The following is a 16,977-nucleotide window of genomic DNA, read 5'->3' as shown; positions in this document are numbered from 1 at the left end:
AAGTACATATTTAGTATATCTTGTTAAAGACTTGGGGCAAAATAAGGGATCTCAGAGCCAGTTAATTTTGAAGTGGGTAAAGGAAAAAGAACTTTTTTATTTAAAGCAAAATAAAACACTTTTGTTTTTAATTGAGACATTTGGCATAAAGAAAAATATTTTTGTAGGGGGCGTAATTTTCAGTTTTGTTAGTTAATTTTTATAAGTAACATTTCCTGTTTCTGGGGTTTATGGCCTTTGTTTAATATTAGACCCCTAGACTAAGAAATACACCTGATTTAAGGACTTGACCATGACTTGAATTTAGTTTTGAAAAGGAATGAAAGAATGTGGCCTCCAATCTAGGTAGTTCTTTATTTCCATATGCTATTCAAGTATTTAAAATTCTCATTCTCTGTTTTTGTGTATGCGGTGGTAAAAATTTTAGGTATGTGGAAAAGCAGTCTTCAGAAAAGCAAGTTGCACTGTTGACCAGTGACAAATCTTTGAAGGTAGGAATATAGATATATTTGTTGCTGTTTTATTCTTTTTTTCCCTTCATTAAAAAGAATGTACACAAAAAATTTATTGAGTTTTATTTTTAAAAAACTATACACTCTAATATGCTTTGCATAGTGAAGTATTGGATCTTGATAATCCTATAGAAATGTGATTCTTAAAGGTGATGTAAAACCTCAGTTCTAAAGGAAGACTTTTTATTTTATTTTTTTTAAATCAAGAAGGAAAAGCTAGAACATGAGGTTTCTCCTGTGATCTGTTTTGGAAACACTTGCAGATCTCAACTTTCTTTTCCACATGGTGGTTTTGGAATCTGTAGGTGGTCTCATGTAATGTTCTTGTAAGGGCTGTCAGAAATAGAAGCCATGCAACTTAGGGCCCCACTGCTAAGTGGGTATTGATTTGATTTGGAAAAAAAATATCATTACATATTGATAATATAGTGCCAGGAAAGACGTGATGAGCTTAGAAAATTATGAGTTAGCTATACAGCATGGGGAATATCAAAAGAGGGAGTTTTTTTCTTTCTTAAATAAATAATACTTGGACATGGTACATAATTCAAAGGCAAAAATAGTATACAGTGAAAAGCCTCCCTCCCACCTTAATCCTCCAACTACCCGCTTACCCTCCCTGAATACAGCCATTGTTGCTATTGTCTTATGTATTAGTCTGGAGATATTTTCCACATATACAAGTAACAAGTAATTATATATATTTTGGAGGTTTATTCCCCTGTCTTACAGAAGATAAATACATAAACTATTTTGTATTTTGTTTTGTTTTCTTAATCTTGGAAATCATTTTATATCACTTATAAAGAGTGGCATTGTATTTTTTTTTTTTAGATTAACTTTCTTTATTGTGATGTAGTTGATATACAGTATTATATAAGTTTCAGGTGTACATCATACAGCGATTTATAATTTTTAAAGGCTAGACTCCACTTATACTTGTAAAATATTGGCCATATTCCCTGTTGTACAATATATCCTTGTAGCTTATTTATTTTATAGATTGTAGTTTGTGCCTCTTAATCACATTCCCCTAACCCTTCTTTCCCTCCACTGGTAACCGTATCTGAGAGTCTGTTTCTTTTTTGTAACGTTCACTGGTTTGTTTTTTAGACGCTACATGTAAGTGATGTAGTATTTGCCTGACGTGTTTCCCTTAGCATAATACCCCGTGAGTCCATCCATGTTGTTGCAAGTGGTAAGAGTGCCGTTCTCTTCTGTGGCTGAGCAGTATCCTACTGTATGTGTAGTCCCCACATCTTTTATCCATTCATCTGGTGATGAACACCTAGGTTAAACGTCGTGTGCATGTATCATTTCAAATTAGTATTTTGGGGTTTTTTTCAGGTACACATCAAGAAGTGGAATTGCTAGGTCATATGGTAGTTCTGTTTTTAGTTTCCTGAGAAGCCTCCATACTGTTTTCCACGTTGTCTGAACCAGTTCACGTCCCCTCAACAGTGTGGGAGAGTTTCCTTCCCTCCACACCCCGCCGGCATTTGTTACTTGTGTTCTGTCTGATGATAGCCATTCTGAGAGGCGTGAGCTGCTCTCTCATTGTGGTTCTGATTTGCATTTCCTGGTTGATCAGTAGTGTTGAGAATCTTTAAGTGATTGTCGCCTGTCTGCATTTACTCCTTGGAAAAATGTCTCTTCGGTTCTGCCCATTTTTTAATCAGGTTGTTTGTCTTCTTTTGAAGTTGTATGAGCTGTTTATATATGTTGGATATTAATCCCTTAGCAATAGTATCATTTGTAAATAATTACTCTCATTCAGTAAGTTGTCTTTTCGTTTTGTTGGTTTTCTTTGCTTTGCAAAAGCTTTAAGTTTAATTTAGGTCCCATTTGTTTATTTTTGCTTTTGTTTCCTTTGCCTTAGGAGACAGAGCCAAGCAAATACTACTACTGTTTATGTCAGAGTGTTCTGCCTGTTTTCTTCTAAGAGTTTTATGGTTTTCAGTCTTCTATTTAGGTCTTTAATTCATTTTGAGCTTATTTTTATATATAGTGTTACAGAATGTTCTAGATAGCTATAAGAGTGGCATCATATTTTATTGAATGAATGTACCTTCATGTATTTAACAAGTCCCTTACAATTAGAACATGTGATGGCACACTTATTTTCAGACTCTTTATATCTTTTTTAAGGAAAAAGTTTATTAGAAAATTGTACTAAAATTAAGATGAGATTGAAGTTAAGCCCTAGCACTCTGTGGGTTTTACTGTACAAACTTTTCAATTTTTTTTTTATTGGAGGATAATTGCTTTATGATGTTATGGTGGTCTCTGCCATACATCAGTGTGAATCAGTCATAATTATATACAAGTGTATCCCTTCTCTCTTAAGCCTCCCTCCCCTGCCACTCCACCCATCTAGGTTGTCACAAAGCACCAGGTTGGGCTCCCTATGTATTAAATTTTGAATAAAAGAATGTTAGTTTTTGGAGGGCATGTGTTCTATACAGGTAAACACTAATTTACCTCCTTTTAAAAAAATTCTCAAAAAATATTGAGAATGGCTTCTTTTTGATGATGTTCAGCTATAGTTTACATACATAATCACAGTGCAAAATGGCCTTTATCAAACATTATTTCTGATGCAGAATCCACACTAGGCCATAATATAAAATCACTTCTAGATTGGATTTAATAATCATTTTAATAAAGTCTGTAATCTTTTCAGAGCAGTGTAGGAAGTCTTCAGACACTAAAGTAGGATATTTCAATATAGAGGAAATTTAAGAACCAGCGGGAAAGGATGTGTGCATGTTATTGAGTTTTTTAAGATTAGACAACTTAGCTCTGTTGAGTCAGTGAGTTGCCAAGTGTATTTCCAGCTAGAAGTTTCTGTCAAGAGTGTACTTTCAGAGGTCAAGAGGGATTTTTAAAGAGTACCTTTATCATTGAGATGACAAAAGGAGAGAATGTCTAGGCTGGCCTGTTGCCGAAATTTGCTGTGTTCGTTGGATCAGTCGTGTCTGACTCTTTGCTATTTCAAGGACTGCAAAACTCCAGGCTTCCCTGTCCTTCACTGTCTCCCCGAGTTGCTCAAACTCATGTTTATTGAGTCACTGATGCCATCCGAACCACCTCATCCTCTGTCGCCGCCTGCTCCTCCTGCCCTCAATCTTTCCCTGCATGTGTGTCTTTTCCAGTGAGTCAGTTCTTCACATCAGGTGGCCAAAGAACTGGAGCTTCAGCTTCAGCATCAGTCCTGCCAATGAATAATATTCAGGGTTGATTTCTTTTGATCTCCTTGCTGTCCAAGGGACTTTCAAGAGTCTTCTCCAGCAGCATAATTTGAAAGCATCAGTTCTTCAGCATTCACTGTTCTTTATGATCCAGCTCTTACATCCATATATGACTACTGGAAAAACCATAGCTTCAACTATACGGACCTTTTGTTGGCAAAAATTATATCTCTGCTTTTTAATGTGCTGTTTAGGTTTATCATAGCTTTCCTTCCAAGGAGCAAACATCTTTTAATTTCATGGCTGCATTCACCATCCACAGTGATTTTGGAGCCCAATAAAATAAAATCTGTCACTGTTTCCACTTTTCCCCCATCTATCTGCCATGAACTAATGAGACCAGATGCCATGATCTTTGTTTTTGAATGTTGAGTTTTAAGCCAGCTTTTTCACTCTCCTCTTTATTAGAGTGGTTATCATCTGCACATCTGAGGTTGTTGATATTTCTCCTGGCGTTCCTAATTCTAGCTTGTGATTTATCCAGCCCGGCATTTTGCATGATGTACTCTGCCTATAAGTTAAATAAGCAGGGTGACAACAAACAGCCTTGGCGTACTCCTTTCCCAATTTTGAACCTGTTCATTATAGTCTAATATTAACTTTGCTTTTCAGTAACTTTTTGTGTATTTTCTAAGCATTTTTTGTACTGTGCTTATGTTTGTTACAGTTTTCAGACCTGTTATCATCTTTGCCATATTCCTTTTGGGATTGCATATTTAATCATTTAGAGGTGTATTTTCTTGGGACTTAAATAGTAAGAAATATGAAGGAGCAACAAAGATTTGCACCTTTAACCTGAAAAAATTGTATGTTGGCTACCTGCTGAATTCAAGGGACAGAAGTTATCTCTGAAAAATTAATGTATTTGTTTTTCTAGTTTAGACCAAGAATATCTTTGAATATTTTATTCTTATTATGATGTTTTTCTTTTTGTCTTTCTATAGTTTTGGTTTAAAATCGTGATAATTTTATGTGTATTTTTCTACAATAAAAACAGCTGGAAAGGAATGCCAGATGATAGTCAATAACACGGCGCTGCGTGATACAGGGGGCGATTCACCTAGAAGCCCTGCGTGTGAGCGCCCTCTGCTCAGTGGCCCTGTGCACCTAAGGAAAGCACTTGCCCTGTCTAAGCCTTAGTAGCCTCGTCTCTGAATCTGGGTAATCCCTAGTAATGGTTTCTCCATAGGGTTAGTGTTAGCCAAAGTCTTTTCAGCAAATGAGAGTGAGCTTAAAACAAATAGAACAATAAAACTTTTATAAATGTAAATCAGAAATGCTGCTGCTGCTAAGTCACGTCAGTCGTGTCCGACTCTGTGCGACCTCATAGACGGCAGCCCACCAGGCTTCCATCCCTGGGATTCTCCAGGCAAGAACACTGGAGTGGCTTGCCATTTCCTTCTCCAGTGCAGGAAAGTGAAAAGTGAAAGTCAAGTCGCTCAGTCGTGTCCGACTCTGTGCGACCCCATAGATGGCAGCCCACCAGGCTTCCGTCCCTGGGATTCTCCAGGCAAGAACACTGGAATGGGTTGCCATTTCCTTCTCCAGTGCATGAAGGTGAAAAGTGAAAGGGAAGATGTTCAGTCGTGTCCGACTCTTAGAGACCCCATGGACTGCAGCCCACCAGGCTCCTCCGTCCATGGGATTTCCCAAGCAAGAGTAATAGTTACTATTTATTTTTCACCATGATAAAAATTAAGATATCAGTTAAATGTACTGTTTTGTATATTCTGTGACATAAGATATATAACATAGAACATATAACAAAGAATATATAATCCTCTTATACAGTCACATAGAGCATATCTTTATATAGACCTACCTCCTATTAGTTTTGTGCTTATTTTCTACACTTAAATTTCTGAGACATAGATCTCAAAGTGTAATCTAGTGAAACTTATATTCTTTATATCAAGATTGCTTCTGCTCTAAGAGTCCACTTGCTGTCTACTCTCAGTGAGTGCTGGAGACCGTAGCACACACCGGAACCCCTTGTGAAATGTGTGCGGAGGCCCCGCGCCCAGCGTTTCTGGTTCTGCCGCCCTGAGCTCTGCCCCAGGAGGCTGCGTTTCCAGAAGGGCCCCAGGCACTGCCGATGCTGCTGCGCTGGAGGCCGTTCTTTGCGAACCACTGGCCCAGACGACTCCCTAGAAGAAAACAGCATTTATTGTCTCCCTTTACCTTGTTTTCTTAAGTGTAGAACTAAGCTAGTAAATGGCAGCCTAACAAATGATTCATCTCACTTGTATTCTGACTGGAATCAAGATGTTAAAAAAGCAAACAGAAAAACTCACTTCATCTCCCTTAAGATTATGGACCCTTAGTTTCATAAATAACTACTTTAAAATTATATACCAGCTTTGTATTTCATAAACTTTAGGAATGAGTTTTTTGAATGTACTTAAATCTAAAAATTTAGCTGACTTAACCATGTACATTTGTAGAAGATTCATTAAGAAGTTCAAACTAAGGTGAGACATTAGAAGGCCACGTATAGTTGATGAAAGAGTCAAGACTGCGCATTTTCTCATTTCTGAGTAGTCTGTCCAAGGCAGCTGTGTACAATGCCTGGAAAGTATGCTCTCATAGCTCAGAAGTAGGTTCTTCTAAGTTAAGCAGAATAAGCTTGTTCAAGCTCCCATTAATTCAAACTTCTGATGTCCCAATAGCTTTCAAAGCCTATAATAGAAGTTTAACAAATAATCTTTGAAGTTTCTTTTAGAATGCTAAAATTTTATTTACTTGTTCATTAAACACATTAATAACTTTTCTTCTGACTGGTTAAATCATTTAGATTCCTCATTAAAATTTCATTTTAGTGTATAGGTTTAAATGAAATTAAATCTGGCAGTTTATTATGGTAAACAGCTATAGGATTTAAATAAAACAGCAGGAACAGTGACTGTATATATTTTTATAATGTTTTTGTTCCAGAGTTTTGCTTTAGTAATCAAGCTTTCTTCTTTTTTTTTTAACTTTAATCTTTAATTTATGAAAGTCTATTTCATGAGAAATTGAGCTGTCAGACATGCCTTAAACAGAACTTTCAAATTCACCATAATGAGAAAATTTTTACTCTTTCCTGTGCCTGAAATTTTGTTTGAAGTCAAATATTAAGGAGAGCTTAGAAGATTTTGGTCTCATATCATATTTGCATAGTTTTTATCTGATAATAAAAACACTAGGTTTTGATATACTGAGAAGTGTTTTTTTTTTTTAGTAAGTAGTGAAAAATTCTCTTGCTTTCTTTGAGGAAATGTTTTGGTGGAGGGAGAATATTAACAGCTTTTCCAAATTAGTACTTTTTATGCCTGTCCCAACATCATATCTTAAGATTAGGTCCATTTTAATCTTGTGCCCTCTAAACCAGCCACATTCTATATTAGTAATAATTAGCTATACATGTTGATCCTGTCTTGTCAAGAAATTAATTATGCTCACTATGTAATGAGTGACTAATTTCATATACCTTGTGTAAGAAAATAAGTTTATGTATTTTTATTCAAATCTTATTTAAAGCTGTGCGGCATCCTGTTAAAGCATTAAACTTCATGGTATGTAGAAGACTGAAATTCATTCTCTTGCAGGTGACAGCTGAAGTTTTATTATTTTGACTTTTCAGTATTTCATGTCTCTAAGCTTATGTGCCCAACTAGATTTAAACTCCATTAGGTGCTGAAAGTAAGAGAACGTCTTAAAAGTTGTAACATAATTACTATTAGAAAGATAACCTGATACAGCATGCTTATTTTATTGAATTCCCCTGAGGAACTGGAGCCTAGAGAAAGAAGTGACATATCTGAAGTCACAGAACAGGTTACCCGTGAGGAACTAGAACCAAGAGAAAGAAGTGATGTATCTGAAGTCACAGAACAGGTTAGAGGCAGGGCAGGGACTCTTGGTGACCGTTTAGCATGCTCACCCCGAGTCTGGTGGAGACCTGCCTTTCACCTCCGCCTGCCTCTTCTTTCTGTTGTTTGTTTTGTTTTGATGCAGAACTGAAGGACAAGAGAAGGGGGAAAATCTATTTGAAAAAATAATAAAAGGGAAGAAAAAAAGAAATCTCTCCAAACAAACTACCAAATGTGATCAGACAAGCTAGGCGTTAACAGGGTAATGTGTGAGAAATTGGCAGTTTCAATCCAAACCCTTCCTCAAATGTTTCTGGTATAAATGCCGGGGTAGCAGTATGGAGCCCAAAGGGCTGGGAGAGACGAGAAGATTAGCACTCCTTCCACCCAGGGAGCTGGGAGAAAGCCATGGTTTGCTGTTCTCTAGGTAGCTGCCATGCGAGAAGTCAGGCCTCGGGATCATCTTCAGCTAAAATTTCTCTCTAATGAGAAAAATAACACTTAGTTCTGTCAAGATGATAAATAAGAAAATGCTGTGTTCTTGGACAGCTGATGCATTTTAATCCTAAAATTTGATTTACCACCTTTTAGTGAGTGGTAAATTAATTGAAAGGAATAAGTTGCATAAATTTAGTCACTTTTACATACTTTCATTTAGTTTTCTTGAGCTCACCCTTCACCCCATGCATATAATTCTAGACAAGAAAGTGATAGTACTCTGGAAAGAAGAGAAATAAATGCAAGAACTAAGTATCATAGCACATATTAATCTACTAACCATGTTTTATTTACCTATAAATATATATTTAAGTTTTACATAGTCATTGGCTGCTGTAAAAAAAGTAATCCTTAATGATGCAGGCCATGTCATATGAGTAAGCAGTAGTGATTTTTGAATGAATGACAGACAGACATAATTTATGTGACTGGAGATGGCTTATTTAAACGGTTGTATTACACATTGCCAGCACTCAGTATGCCAGCAAATTTGGAAAACTCAGCAGTGGCCACAGGACTGGAAAAGGTCAGTTTTCATTCCAATTCCGAAGAAAGGCAATGCCAAAGAATGCTCAGACTACCACAGAGTTGCACTCATCTCACACGCTAGTAAAGTAAAGCTTCAAATTCTCCAAGCCAGGCTTCAGCAATACGTAAACTATGAACTTCCAGATGTTCAAGCTGGATTTAGAAAAGACAGAGGAACTAGAGATCAAATTGCCAACATCTGCTGGGTCATCGAAAAAGCAAGAGAGTTCCAGAAAAACATCTATTTCTGCTTCATTGACTATAAAAGCCTTTGACTGTGTGGGTCACAATAAACTGTGGAAAATTCTTCAAGAGATGGGAATACCAGATCACCTGACCTGCCTCTTGAGAAACCTGTATGCAGGTCAGGAAGCAACAGTTAGAACGGGACATGGAACAACAGACTGGTTCCAAATAGGAAAAGGAATATGTCAAGGCTGTATATTGTCACCCTGCTTATTTAACTTATATGCAGAGTACATCATGAGAAACGCTGGGCTGGAAGAAGCACAAGCTGGAATCAAGATTGCCGGGAGAAGTATCAATAACCTCAGATATGCAGATGACACCACCCTTATGGCAGAAAGTGAAGAAGAACTAAAGAGCCTCTTGATGAAAGTGAAAGAGGAGAGTGAAAAAGTTGGCTTAAAGCTCAACATTCAGAAAACTAAGATCATGGCATCTGGTCCCCTCACTTCATGGCAAATAGATGGGGAAACAGTGGAAACAGTGGCTGACTTTATTTTGGGGGGCTCCAAAATCACTGCAGATGGTGACTGCAGCCTTGAAATTAAAAGACGCTTACTCCTTGGAAGGAAAGTTATGACTAACCTAGACAGCATATTAAAAAACAGAGACATTACTTTACCAACAAAGGTCCATCTAGTCAAGGCTATGGTTTTTCCAGTGGTCATTTATGGATGTGAGAGTTGGACTATAAAGAAAGCTGAGCGCCGAAGAATTGATGCTTTTGAACTGTGGTTTTGGAGAAGACTCTTGAGAGTCCCTTGGACTGCAAGGAGATCCAGCCAATCCATCCTAAAGGAAATCTGTCCTGGGTGTTCATTGGAAGGACTGATGCTGAAGCTGAAACTCCAATACTTTGGCCACCTGATGTGAAGAACTGACCCATTAGAAAAGACCCTGAAGCTGGGAAAGATTGAAGGCGGGAGGAGAAGGGGACGACAGAGGATGAGATGGTTGGATGGCATCGATGACTCAATGGACATGGATTCGGGTGGACTCCGGGAGTTGGTGATGGACAGGGAAGCCTGGCGTGCTGCAGTTCATGGGGTTGCAAAGAGTTGGACAAGACTGAGCGACTGAACTGAACTGAACTTATTACACATTGACTGGCAGCTGACAGCTGGCTATCACTGATTTTTTAGGTCCATGGTGGTTTTGTTTTTTTAATCTGAGCCAGCATTTACAAATAGAGAAATTTTATATCATGAATTCAGACTTTGTCTTCTTTTGAAAAACTACTAAATCTGGCTCATATCCAGCAAGACAACAGTGGTCGGTCTTTTTTTCCAGCAGTTGCTCTTACTGACGAAAGAGACTGCGTGTTGGGCTCCATTCATTCACGTACTGCTTCATTCAGCAAATACTTCCTGAATGCCTACTGTGGGCCAAGTGTTAATCTGTACAGGAGTGAACAAAACAAGCAACCCCCTGCCTTCGTGGCGCTTACCTGCTATCAAAGTGAGTAGGTAAAACATCTTTGTGAGTAGTAATTGCTAAGAAGAAGACAGTGAGAGAGAGGGGATACTGGCAGTGTGCAGGGAATGGAGTGGAGACTCCAAGTGCGAGCCTCATCAGGAAGTTGAGTTTTGAGTAAAGAGGAAGGTACAGAGCATCCCATACAGGAATCCAGAGGAACAAGATTCTCAGCAGAGCCACAGCGAGTGGAAAGGACGAGAGGTTGGAGCTTGTTTGGCATGTTTGGGAAGACCAAGGGGACTGGTTCTCCTGTTTTTCCTGCAGCTCACTGTTTTCCTGTGTCTGTCTGAAAGATCAGTAGAGACCAAGAGGTCTTCATGTTTTCAGAACAGAAAAAAACATATCTTTGGTAAACAATAAATATTTTAGGCAGTGCCCCTCTGTTGAAAAGACCATCCAAACACCATTATGAAATAAAACAATGGCAGCTATGACTAGGGTATGAAAAAGATTCCAGAGGAAAAATTTAATGACTAGCAAATCGGGGAGCTATTTCAGCAGGCTGTGTTTCTGCATGAGCGTGGTGTGATGGCGCTGTAATGTATTAAGAGGGAAATTTTTCTCTTGCATCAGGACCTCTTACAGTCTGAAGTTTATGAAAGCGTGTTCATACAGTGCTTTAGGAATTGTTGCCCTGCACACATAAAGGCATTTGCAGATAGCTGTCACAGTAAGACAAAGAACTTAGAGGACAGGTTATATGAAAAAGCTAAATTAGTCATTGGTGATGTTTTCTGTTGCAGCTGATAAGCACACAGATATAAATAATAGTGGAATCTTTCTTATACGGAGTTAGGTTCTGAAGCCAGCACATTAAGTCAGAGATTTTGGATGGTCAGAATCACTGTTGAAAATCCCTTAGAGAGGTATAACAGATCTTCTGATTAGTCCCATGTAGCCAGTTTTATTTTCAGTGTTGGAATCAGAACTCCCATTTCCTCAGATGAAATATCTGCCATGTTATAGGAAGAAAACAAAAGAAGACAAAATGTTTTTTCGAGGCTAGAATTCTAGTCATCACAGGGATGTGATGCACGCTGGAAAGTGTGAAGGTACTAAGACTGTCTGGGAGAAAACATGTTTGTATCTTTCTTCCCCACTTACTCCAGGGCATCTAATTCCTGAAACGTGGAACATTGCCCATACTGTGCCAGGTATTTCTTTTCTCTCCACATCCAAGTAAATTTAGTGAAGATGTTGTTCATTTCTACTGTATCACCCAGTTATTTGTATTTGTAGTTAGCCCACAAAGCAAAAGTAAGAGGTGGCACATGAAGCACAGTCATTATTCAGTAACAGATTCCTTCTTCTCCAGAACGGTGCCCCTGTTTACAAGCTTATGTACTCACATATCACGGCAAGCCATTAGTGGCTCCATGCATCTCTGTGTTACAGCTTATAGTGAGGATAGAACTTACGTGTACTCTGACAGTGGCAGTTAAAATACCCTTCGTTATGATAGAAGACCTAGATTTTTGAAATTGCCCACTAACTCAAATACTGGAAGGAAAAAACTTTGATACTAAGAGCTTTTCTTTGATTTGCCGTGTGCTTTCAAGTAAAATGACTCAGGTTGCTGACCAAGGAATTGATTTCTAGGTGAGTTAGAGTTCAGGAAAGTATATCAGACTTGTTGGATTAGATAGTTTAGATTTGTTTGAGTTTATTAATATCTGGGGGCTTTCCAGGTATCACAGCAGGTAAAGAATCCTTCTGCAGTGCAGGAAACCCAGGTTCAATTCCCGGGTCGGGAAGATCCTCTGCAGAAGGGCGTGGCACCCACTCTAGTATCCCTGGGCTTCCCTGGTGGCTCAGATGATAAAGAATCTGTCTGCAATGCGGGGGACCTGGGTTTGATCCCTGGGTGGGGAAGATCCTCTGGTGGAGGGCATGGCATCCCAACTCCAATATTCTTGTCTGGAGAATCCCCAGGGACAGAGGAACCTGGCAGGCTACAGTCTGTGGGTTTGGAAAGAGTTGGACACGACTGAATGACTAATCACGGCACATTGATATCTGGAGGGGTTGTTTTCTGCATGGTTGACCACTGAAATATTGGGTATCTGCAGGATATTGCAGGAAAAAAGACAGCTCAGTACTTAAGGTTTTTTTATTTGACTTCTTATTGGAGGAAAAAATTTGAAGATGGTACCACAGATCATAATCCTCTTAAGAAAATGTTACAGAAATAAGTGATAAAAGTATTTGAAGCATGAAAAATGCATGATAGGATGTAGTATTTTAAAATCCCTTTTAAAACATTTCAGAAAATTCTAGAAAACTCTCCCAGTCATCACCCCTCCAAAGAAAAGCCTTTTGAAACTGATTTGTGAGATTGGTCGTCCCATAGGTTTCTTAAGACTGCCTCCCAAATCACACTTCTTGAATTCTAAGTTACAAAGCTGTTGGCTTCAGGGTTCTAATTTTCAGCTTCTCCCGCTTAGTCGGTAAAGTGAACAGACCCGGTTTTGGAGATGCCCAGCGAGAAAGCAGAGATGCAGCATCGTCACCTGCAGTGTCGCTACTGCAGTCTCTCCCCTTTCAGCGCAGCTTTCGCGGGACCATGGGAAAAGCACACAGGGGCTCCTCTGGTAGTCCAGTGGTTGAGACTGCTGCCAGTGCTGGGGGCATGGGCTGGCTCTAGGTCAGGGGACTGCGCTCCTGTAATGCTGCGTGGGTGGCTTAAACCATCATGGAACCGCAGTGGCCGTAAGTTACGTTGGCACTGGGGGCTCTGGTGACCGCCTCACCCCTCATGCCCCTGAAGCTAGAGGATGGTGGCCATCCCTTGCTGTGGTCCACTCCAGGTGACGGACGTGGGCACGCGTCCAGCAGGTGCTCGTTTGCACACTTGTGTTTGGAGGGGCCACGTCTTTGTGGCAGTGCTTTAGACAAGAGGAAATTAGTTACAAAATTAATTTAGTTTTGGTATGGGTAAAATATCACCAGACTTGATACTAAATAAAGAGTATCCAACTGTTATCCTAGATTTCGTGTGCATGATGAATTATCAGACTTAAGGTTAATTTGTAATTCTGAATCTTGTCTCATCAGTTTTCTGGAAATTAGACTTTATTATTCTACTAATTGCTGACTTACATATTTGTAATGACTTTTTTAGGAGGAAACACAGTCATTACTAGAAAACCTGCATGTTTACCATGCGAAATACTTCCTGGTTTTGAGATGTCTTCATCACTTTACTTCTTCTCTTCCCAAGTACCCACTGGGGCGACAGGTAACCAGAACTTAACTCGTTTGGAATCTCTGATGCAGGAATATTACTGGCTTTTCCCTTTGAGTTCAGTAGCATTCAGGCCTCAGAATTTGCAGTGGATCCACATCTTGCAGTGTGTGCACAGTCTAAACCCATCCCAGCTGTGCATGTTACTGGTGATTGAAACTGTGTTCTCTTCTGACGGCCACAACCGGAAACAGCCATGTGAATCCAGGCGGCGGCGCTTTCCCTCCAGCGTGTTTGTGCTAAGTCACCTTAATTTATTTTCTTTAATACTTTATCACTTACACTGAGAGAGGTGATCCTCCACTTCAGTGAAATGAAAAAAGGAATCTGTTTGAGACCGCCTAGGGGTTAACCTTGCATTATACCCAGAGCTAAAGGAAAGGAGTACTTTTGCTTCTTGCAGAATTAGGCCCTGCTGGCCTTTGGGTCATAACATAAACCTGTGGACCATCTTTAGAGTGGATGCAATGGAAGAATTCTGTATTCCTAAATCTTTGCATCCTTAACTCGGAGGTTTAGAGAACAAATATAAACATGTAAGAATGACTTATTTTCTGCCATTAAACCTTTTTTTTAGTAATCACATCATCGTTTTAATAATTTTCTTATTGAAGAGTGACCAGTGACATCAGCCAGTCCCAATATGATCTCATTTTGCTTTCATGTGAATGATGTTTTATGTAAATGCCTGATCTCTGTGATATGTGCCAGTCTGTTGTCATCTACAGAGAATGGCTGTTTTTAAAAAAAATTTTCTTTGACCCGCTCATTTATGATTTTTCCAAACTAGTAATGTGCAGACTTAGTAGATCATTTTTGGTCCCTCACAAGTGTGCTGTTCACTTCCAGATCAGAGAGCTGTACTGCATGTGTTTAGAAAAGAACATATGGGATTCAGAGGAGTATGCATCAGTCTTGCAGCTGCTGAGGTAGTGTGGTTTTTTTCCTTTTTTATCTACTCTAAGCCTGCCAATAAATAACACCTGCTTCCAGAACTCTGCCTGCCAAGGAGTTTCATAAGTAGCCACATTGTAACTAGCATTTGTATATATCTTGAATTTTATATTCGTAGTTTATATAGTGTTTTTAATGTAGAGACCATCCATTTCTTTGCTCGTTTTACCTTGTTTCTGAACTTTGGATTTTTTAAGTGAAATCAGTGTTTGCTTTCTGAGTTGTTGATAGCACACAGGGAGAACCTTGGTATTGATGATTTCAGTCCAAGTCTAGCTTGCCGTCATGATAGGGAAGGCAGTCACGGCAGGCACGCTCGCGTGGCCCCAATCTGGTTGGGTTGCGGAGCAGCATCACTGAGCGAGGTGCGTCCTGTGAAGGGTGGCTGCCACCGGGCAGTGGTCTCGATGCCTTCCCCAGCCTGAGCTGGCTCTGACAGCATTAACACTGGCTAAGCCATGAATTTTTTCTAGTATTATATGAATAAATAAGGTATCTTGGTGCTGTTATCAGATATCAAAGGTCACTTATTCCTGAGAAGTCTGTCTGTTAAAGTTGTAGTTATCTGTTTCCTTAGCTTTATGCCTCATGTGTGTGGTGCCTTCTTAGTCTTCATAAAGATAATGACCACTTGGGTGGTGAGAGGAGGGAATCCAAGTGTGAGCTGTTTTTGCACACGGTCTTATAATTTTCCTCAGTGGATATAGATGTTCATATGAAAATATCATAAAGAAGTATAAGAACTGAATATTTACTAAGCCTTGGCTTCCCCTGGGTCCACAAGAAAAGAACAGATGGGCACAGTAGGAGGAAAATTCACATCGAAAGCACTTCCAGTCCCGAGACTTAATAATGCAAGTGTTAGTGATCCAGCAGGTGCAGCTTAAGATAGGAAAGTAATTTTATGCTATCTGGAAAAATAACTCCCCATGGAAACTAGATTGCCACTGAAAAGCTATGTTTTATTTCATTTTCTTTAAATGCCAATGAGAGATTTCCGTATATTTATATACTTCAACTGGAATGTTCCTGAGCTTTCTTTTGTTTTCTGTTCAGGTCGGCACACTTATCTCAAGCACACAGTTGATTCTTGCTGGGTTTCCTCTTTAACCTTCATGATCAGTAATTGCCTTCCTTTTCCAGTTGCGTATTTCCAAATTCATAGATTTATTTGTCAGTGAGGGTCAGGGAGCCAGAATGCCCGTTCTAAATAAGGGTAAGGAACTGCGAACAGTGATAGCTGTGGTATGCACTGTGGGATAGCGCTAATCAGAGGTCACGAGGTCCTGCTGTGTCAGGCACTGTGGGTGCATTTTCTAGTCTAGTGCCCAAGTGCGCCTCTGTGGCAGATGCCGTTAGCCACACTTGATAGCAGGTGAAGCTAAAGCACAGATAGGGTTTAAGTAATTTTCCTGAGATCTTATAGCTGTTGATGGAACTGGGATTCTAATTCAGATCTGACTTTAAAACTTTTATACTTTCCACTTTTCTTTGCTCAGGTCTAAAATAGGGATTTGGGGATCTGAGTAAAGCAGAACCAATGAATAGAAAGCAATGTTTCAGTCACATTGCTAATCTGAGGTCAGAAACAGGGACATTAAAAACTCTAAAGATAAATACAGCAGTTACAGCAAGGGCAGGCAAGAATCTGGGACCTACCAGAGAGAAAGAAATCTGCCACCCTTTAAACTGGAATTCTTCTTTTCCCCTTTGTATAGATTAGATGTCAACAAAAAATCAGGGACACTTGTCAGTTTAGTCATTCTAAATAGGAAACATCTGAATTTAGGAAACCAGACATTCTTGTCTCCTGTCTTCAAATAATTGAAGTCATAAGAGAAAATAAGTTAAAAATGATCACTGAATGTTTCTTTGGAAAGAAGAACTGTAGTACTATTAGAAACATAGTCTAGTAACATTTCCAATTTGATCTTTTTGTTAAGAGTTACTTGAATGGCAGTAGTTCTCTTAAAAAATCCCTTTTATCTGGAAACTGACATGTTTAAATAACCATAGGTCTACTTGATGAAATATTTGGTGACCATTAAAAAGTATAAAATTCCTAACATTTGTGTGAACTGCAAAAGACCCTAAAGAACCAAAACAGTTTTGAGGAAGAACATAGGTGAAGACATTCTTCTTGATTTCAGTGTATATTACAAAGTTGTAGTAATCAAAACAGTGTGATTTTGACGTGAAAACAGACATAGATGATTGGGGCAGAATAGAGAACCCAGAAATAAACTCATGCCTACATGGGCAGTTAATTTATGACACAGGGGACAAAAATATACAATGGGGCAAGAACAGTCATCAGCAAATGGAATTGGAAAAACTGGACCACTGATGAACTCAAAATGGATTAAAGACAAAGACAGAGTTAAAACCATAAAACTAGAAGAAAACATAAGCAACGA

The 16,977-nt window shown here is 39.0% G+C and overlaps 1 protein-coding gene across 8 annotated transcripts in view; it reads left to right on the top strand.

The window, feature by feature from the left end:
* Nucleotides 1–16,977, top strand: part of ORC3 (origin recognition complex subunit 3) — a 68,940-nt gene that overhangs the window by 25,510 nt on the left and 26,453 nt on the right. For all 8 annotated transcript variants that reach the window (XM_065911611.1, XM_065911610.1, XM_065911613.1 and 5 more), the window contains 3 exons: nucleotides 428–491; nucleotides 13,484–13,600; nucleotides 14,456–14,535. In XM_065911611.1, the coding sequence (XP_065767683.1) occupies nucleotides 428–491; nucleotides 13,484–13,600; nucleotides 14,456–14,535 (261 nt within the window). The remainder of the gene's footprint in view (nucleotides 1–427; nucleotides 492–13,483; nucleotides 13,601–14,455; nucleotides 14,536–16,977) is intronic.

This window comes from Muntiacus reevesi, chromosome 19, assembly GCF_963930625.1.
Source record: "Muntiacus reevesi chromosome 19, mMunRee1.1, whole genome shotgun sequence".
NCBI lineage: Eukaryota > Metazoa > Chordata > Mammalia > Artiodactyla > Cervidae > Muntiacus > Muntiacus reevesi.
This window is presented reverse-complemented; position numbering and strand designations above follow the sequence as displayed.